This window comes from Atta cephalotes (assembly GCF_000143395.1).
Source record: "Atta cephalotes unplaced genomic scaffold scaffold00055, whole genome shotgun sequence".
Classification (NCBI taxonomy): domain Eukaryota; kingdom Metazoa; phylum Arthropoda; class Insecta; order Hymenoptera; family Formicidae; genus Atta; species Atta cephalotes.
The window spans coordinates 1-7,197 of NW_012130119.1; the positions used below are offsets into that span (position 1 = coordinate 1).

General features: G+C 29.9%; 2 protein-coding genes across 2 annotated transcripts in view; one reads left to right on the plus strand and one right to left on the minus strand.

The window, feature by feature from the left end:
• Nucleotides 1-524: 524 nt before the first annotated feature.
• On the plus strand, nt 525-3,224 carry LOC105623312 (aldehyde dehydrogenase, mitochondrial; the record flags this gene model as incomplete). The annotated part of the gene is made up of 7 exons (XM_012204709.1): nt 525-770; nt 1,531-1,777; nt 1,908-2,242; nt 2,332-2,469; nt 2,607-2,771; nt 2,843-3,000; nt 3,077-3,224. Coding segments are annotated over 7 exons (1,437 nt in total), but the record flags the coding sequence as incomplete, so codon positions are not given.
• Nucleotides 3,225-5,194: 1,970 nt separating this feature from the next.
• The window catches only part of LOC105623313 (excitatory amino acid transporter 3), a 5,506-nt gene continuing 3,503 nt past the window's right edge, over nt 5,195-7,197 (minus strand). Inside the window, exons 2-8 of the mRNA XM_012204711.1 lie at nt 7,089-7,131; nt 6,931-6,967; nt 6,379-6,562; nt 6,018-6,251; nt 5,758-5,949; nt 5,488-5,622; nt 5,195-5,366 (exon numbers count right to left, since the gene is read on the minus strand). Of these exons, the coding sequence (XP_012060101.1) occupies nt 5,195-5,366; nt 5,488-5,622; nt 5,758-5,949; nt 6,018-6,251; nt 6,379-6,562; nt 6,931-6,967; nt 7,089-7,131 (997 nt within the window). The remainder of the gene's footprint in view (nt 5,367-5,487; nt 5,623-5,757; nt 5,950-6,017; nt 6,252-6,378; nt 6,563-6,930; nt 6,968-7,088; nt 7,132-7,197) is intronic.

A 7,197-nucleotide genomic window follows, 5' to 3' on the forward strand; every position in this document is an offset into this window, starting at 1 on the left:
TTATATATATATATATATATATATATATATATATACAAAGATCAAAATCGAATATTTTTTTTTATTCAACATAAGCAAAATGATTTACTGAAAAGTCAAACTTCTCTATGTCATTCTATATCTTATTATAATAAAAAACTTTTAAGAAAATTATTCTGTATAATATATAAAATACGTAAGGTTGGAATGTTTGATCTATGCGCATATTCAATTAATTTAAAAAATGATAATAACTATAAACTTGTTAATATTTATTTGCATAGATATTACATAATACCGAGTTACGTCATTTATAATGTCCTTTAATCTTGATGTGAGTAACGTAAGCAATATAACGTTAGCAACGAAGAATTTATTTTTATAAGCTTTATATCTCGTATATACGTGACATTTTTATCAACAACAAAACAGAACTATATGTATTATGTATTTTTTTTGTGTACATAATGCTACACCTGCTACGACAGATAAGAAATGCACTACAAGAGTAATATATCGCATAAATGTATTTTACTTCGTTTCAGATATTCATTAATAATGAATGGCACAAATCGAAGAGCCAGAAGACCTTTCCCACCGTTAATCCCGCCACGGGCGAGGTAATCGCTGAAGTACAAGAAGGTGATAGCGCAGACATTGATTTTGCGGTACAGGCTGCTAATAAGGCTTTCAAAAGAAATTCACCATGGAGAACAATGGATGCTTCTCAACGAGGAGTTCTTTTGAACAGATTGGCAGATTTGATCGAACGCGATCAGAAATATATTGCGGTAATAACGCAATATCGATACTTGATATATGCAAGAATTAGAATTACTGATCAAATGATAGATAATCTTTAGAAGTCAAATTAAGAGTATTCATGCTTTTACGATATCGTTTTCTTTTAAATTAATGCAAAAAGATAATTGTAACATATTTCGCGAACTTTTTTTCTTAAACGAACTAATATCAATAGCAACCAATAATAATCTATACGTAAAAAATATAGTTATGTTATTTATTCAATCAATTATTTCTCGTAGTTGTGTGTTAGAAATATTAAAGTGTTTTTTTCTTATACTGTGAACGTAGTAATTCATTACGTATGGTATATATCCATAAACGTTTTCCTCCATTAAAAAATTTAATAAATATTTAAGTAGCACGTATCTTTTTATTGAATTTTACTTATTTAGTTTTCAAAAAAATTCAGAATACTTTTAGAATAAATTACCATGGAACTTTTCAAAGCTATTCCTGAATATAAAATATTTCCTGGTGAACAAATTTCGCTGAAATTATTTTACGTTTTAGATTTTAGAACATTTCAACGAAATTGTTGAAAATTTGCTGAAATTTCATTGAAAGTAAATTTCAGTTAACAATCACTGAAATTAAACTAAAATTTTTCTAAAATGCTGAAATTTTGTTGAAGTTTCAAAACGTGAAATAATTTCAGAAATTTTTCCATCAGGGCTTGAATCGAATAAGATTTAATGGATCGTCCAAATTTTTTTACAAGCTAATTTATTTTCTTTTATATTTCAGTCCTTAGAAACTTTAGACAACGGCAAACCTTATTCGTATGCATATAATGTGGACGTGCTTATGAGCATTGCTGTATTGAGATATTATGCAGGATGGGCTGATAAGAATCATGGGAAAGTAATCCCAGCCGATGGAAAAGTATTTGCCTATACCAGACACGAACCAGTAGGAGTATGTGGTCAAATTATTCCGTGGAACTTCCCCATTTTAATGGCGGCGTGGAAATTAGGACCAGCTTTAGCTACAGGTAACTACGCACAAATCATATATTTTATTTTAAAACGTTGCTTCTTTTATTTCACTGTAATTAAAATGAAATCTTTGGAGTCATAATATTCTACGACATATAAAGTGAGAATCATTATTTTATTCCTTAGGAAATGTTGTTGTTCTAAAACCTGCTGAACAGACCCCATTAACGGCTCTTTATATGGCCCAACTGACTAAAGAAGCTGGATTTCCCAGTGGAGTGGTCAACGTTGTTCCCGGTTACGGTAAAACCGGTGCAGCATTAGTTAATCATAATAGAGTCGACAAAATCGCATTTACCGGTTCTACCGAAGTCGGCCAATTAATAAAACAAAATGCTGCTATAAGTAATTTAAAGAGAACTACGCTGGAATTAGGTGGGAAATCCCCTAATATCATTCTTAAAGACGTCAATATAGATAAAGCAGTGGAAACAGCGCATTTTGGATTATTCTTTAATATGGTAATTTATTTTAATGTGTCATTTATGCATAGGCATCTCTTCTTTCTTTGATTCGTATGTCGTTTATTTTAAAATTAAATTTTTGCCAGGGTCAATGCTGTTGTGCAGGATCAAGAACTTTTGTTCAATCGAATATTTATGACGAATTCGTTGAAAAAAGTGCACTTCGAGCTAAATCTAAGACTGTAGGAGATCCATTTGACTTGAAAATAGAGCAAGGGCCACAGGTATATTTGAATTTATACCAGATTAGATGCCAATATCAATCGATATATAATTAATATCATTATATATCATTATATATTATTAATCTTATAATCAATAATATAACGACATTATTATTATATTAATATTGTTTTTTAAGATTGACGAGGATCAGCTAAATAAAATTATGAGTCTGATACAATCTGGTAAAAATCAAGGCGCTAACTTGGTAACAGGTGGCGAACGCATTGGCGATAGAGGCTACTTTGTTGCTCCAACAGTATTTGCAAATGTTAAAGACGATATGACTATAGCTAAAGAAGAGGTAAGCATTAAAATTGTTTGTAAGACGTAATGTAACATATCGGAATTGAAATAAAATCATTCTTTTGGTAGATATTTGGTCCAGTTCAGCAAATCCTAAAGTTCCACGATTTAGAAGAAGTTATTGAACGCGCTAATAATACCGATTATGGATTAGCTGCTGCAGTTTTAACGAATGATCTTAGTAAGGCGAATTATATAGTGCAAGGTCTTCGTGCTGGTACTGTATGGTAAGTTATTTGGAAATATTGTACGAATGAAGCTCTAAAAAAAGACAAATTAATTTCGTTATTAATTTTTATGCAGGATTAACACATATAATGCGATAATTCCTCAAGTGCCATTTGGTGGCTTCAAAATGTCAGGACATGGCAGAGAACTTGGAGAATATGGTCTTGAGGCATACACGGAAGTAAAAAGCGTAATTGTTCAACTTGAACAGAAAAATTCATAAATGGTTGTCAAATTCTTATCAAAGAATCATTTTATAAGCATTTTGAACATTTTTACAAGCATACACTGAAAAAAAGCAAGTATAAGTAATTTTTAACAATAAATTATAAAAATCTATTGGGTGGTTCAGAAAGTTTGTGTCGATTTTGAAGGAAAATTGAAACGCAGAAGATTTAAATTTTAGTGTATATTTATTAAATTATATAGGTGCCATTCTGTTCTACAACCTTTCTCCATCTTTCAGGCAACTTGAAAATTCTGTCCTTCCAAAATCTCTCAGGTTTTTCAGTGAAAAACTTTTCTAAGTGATTTTTTACCTCGACCAAAGAGTTGAAACTTTTTCCATTAAGGGAATTTTATAATGATCAAAATAGGTGGAAATCAGAAGACGCGAGGTCTGAATATGATGGATGGGCTAGAATATCCCAACGAGCTCCAACAACTTTTGTCGAGTTATCAAAGACACATGAGGCCGTGCATTGTCCTGATGAAACATGACGCCCTTCCAATTCGCTATTTCTGGACGTTTTTGTTCAATTGTTGTCTTCAATTCATCTAATTGGGAACAATACTTCTCTGAATTTATCATCTCGTTGTTTGGTAAAAGCTCAATACAGGATCCCTTTCCAATCTCACCAGACACAGAGCATGATCTTTGGATGAAGACCAGCTTTTAGGGTGGCTAAAGATGGTTCATTCCGCTTTCCCCAAGATCTTTTTCGCTCAATTGTAAATGATCCATTTTTCATCTCCCGTTACTACTACTTGCTTCAAAAATAGTGTCTCCTCGTTGCGTTTATAGAGCGAGTCACAAATGCGATCCATCAGATTTTTCTCCGTTAAATCGTGGGGAACCCATACATCAAAACGGTTTATGTAGCCAAGCTTCACAAAATGCTCGTGGATGGTGGATTTTGACATATTCAACATTTCTGCTAATTTACGTGTAGCGTGAGTTATTCTCGATCAGTGTTTTAATCTGATCTTCATCTGTGGAAGATCTATCCAGACGTTCTTGATTTTCAAGGTTGAAAAACCAGTTTTAAACTAGCAAATCATTTCCGCACAGTTCTTTCAGCTACAGTATCTTCGCCATAAACAGCGCATATCTTGTTTGCCATTTGTATAGCATTTTTATCTTTCCGGTAAAAGAAAAGTATTAAATGCTTAAAATACACTTTATTTTCTTCCATATTCAAAGGCATATAAAATTGACAAAAATTAACGTATCGCAACCAAATTTTTTTCCAAGTGTGCCTGAAGTATCATCTTTTACGATACGTACGTATGTCATTTATTTTCAATCGTTGATATATCAGATCTGTGTTATGCCACCTTCCAAAAATCGGCACAAACTTTCCGAACAACCCAATATAATAAATTTAAAATTTATTATGATAGATTTTTATGATTTATTAAATGTAAAAAAATATGTTAAAAAAAAGTTTAGCAGTTACAATTTTTTAAATTTATCTTATACAAAATTATCTATAGGGCATGAATTTGTATATTATGAACACATATAAAACGATATTTTTAAGCTGCAACACGATAGTGAGATAACAAAGAAATAATTTATCGCACAATGAATATCTTAATTCGTGATTATGAAAATATATTAGGTGTAGTAAAAAGAAATCCATTATTTTTGCATGAAATTGAATGGAAAAATAATGGATTCTTTTTATTACACCTAATATATAAATATTTTTTGATAAAATATATTATAACAATTTTCAATCTTTCATTTTTCTATCTCATTTCTATTTATTTAAGCATAATAAACGCGTTATATTAAAGAAACTTTAATTCAACAAATTAAATTATCGCAACGCAAAGTTTGTCACGCTTGCTAAATTATTATTGGTCGTTTTGCCGAATAAGTATAAGTTGAATATTTTTAAGACTACATTTTCTTATTTTTTTAGTTTAGAATAATAAAATATTAAATTTTAATTTTCTTTTTTAATTTTAATTTTCGGTATCAGAATATTCATGATGTGGAATTTTATTGCAGACGTTTGTTTCCAGTGGATATGTATCGTTTTCCAAATCCTCTTCCAGATATTTCTTGCAAAAACGAGATATAATACTTGCACCAAGCGCGTCACCTATAATGTTGATTGTTGTTCTGAAACGATCGCTGCAAAATAAATATATTTTCTTTTTTACTGCAAATACAAAATATATTCATATGAAATTTGTTATGGAATATATTTGTAAATTTATGATTTTTCAACTTAAATGAACGATATCGTATTCACATGAACCAGTCGACAGCGATAATCAGTGAAACATCTTCAATGGGTACTCCTATAGAATTTAACACCATTATTAACATCATATAACCACCACTGGGTATACCGGCAGCGCCCACGCAGGATACCGTACATGTAACACTATAAAAATATTAAAGTTACATAAAAAATTAAAAGATTTAATTCATATTGTTTTAAATTATATAGAATATTTCTCCAAAAAAGAAGCAATTTAATCACGTTCAAGTCAATTACTAAAATGTTTTAATCACTGACCTGATAATTATTATCTTCAACAATGAAAATTGCAGTCCACGTAATTGTATAATAAATATCGCCCCAATAGTTTCATACAGCGCTATTCCATCCATATTTATTGCTGCTCCAATCGGTATAATAAAATTTGTTACTTTGGGATTTATGCCGAAGTCTGCTAAACATTTTATTGTGTAGGGAACTGTGGCGGTGCTAAATTATATATATTTAATTAGAACGCGAAATTTTGTCTTATTTGCATGTCAATTTTTTTTTTATACCTTGACGATGTTCCAATGGCTGCTGCAAAAGATGGACCAAGCTTGGATATAATTTTATATGGCGATCTACGCGTAATGATCCAATGAAGGAATGGTAGGATGACAAAACCCTGCAGTATTAGTCCAATGAACACTGTTAGGATATAAAATCCAAGATGGCTTATTATATCGCTAAAATCGTCTATTTCTAGCATTCGACCAGCAATAAGGAAAGTCACACCTACTGGTGCCAACCTAAATAAAAAAAGTTTTATTATTCATGTGTAATCTAATATATTCTATATGTTACATATTTTTTATTATTGGATTATATTATTAAATTATATTAAGAAATTTCATACTTTAACGCGCTGCAACGTACAGTGTTACCCATCTCATAATTTTCATCGTGACATCGGCTAAGGAAGTAAAAAAGTCCGACAATGGCTTTCCTTTTTCACCTATTTTACCAATTGCTAAACCTATTAACAAACTGTAAAATACTAAACCCAAGACATTTGTTCCTGCTACATATTCACTCGTTATGGGCCATTCTTCTATTGGTACTGTAACGAATTAAAAATATGCTTTCATAAAATGTGCATAATTTTTAAGTAATTACATTACAATTAGTTTACATTTTCATTTTGTATGAACTTTCACAAATAGCTGAGAAGCAATATTTAAAATTTAATTTTTATTCTTACTACTCATAAACCTGTATAAAATTAACTTATAAAACTTCTTTTGTTATTTGCGGCTCTAAAAAGTATCATTCCAAAGACAAATTATTTTTAATAACATTCTAAAAAAAAATCTAAAATAATTAAATAGACGAAGACATGATTGCAAGTTACAATTTAACAAAATTGTTGAAAAAAAAGAGAAGAGCAAGCAAGTGAAAATATATGATGTCTAATATGTATTGCAGTACCTGATGCATTGACTGGTTGTTCTAAAACAGTTTGATACTGTAATAAAGAAAATATTATAATTTTAAGATTTTTAAGGTGCTGTAATAAGAAAAGAGATTTTTGAAATAGAGATAATATAATCTAATATTTAAAAATTATATTATTTAATTAAACATACCTGATACATACATGCACGTACTAAATTTTCGGGTATAAGATTACTGTAAGAAAAAAAAATGTATATATATATATATATATATATATATATATACATATATATAATAAAG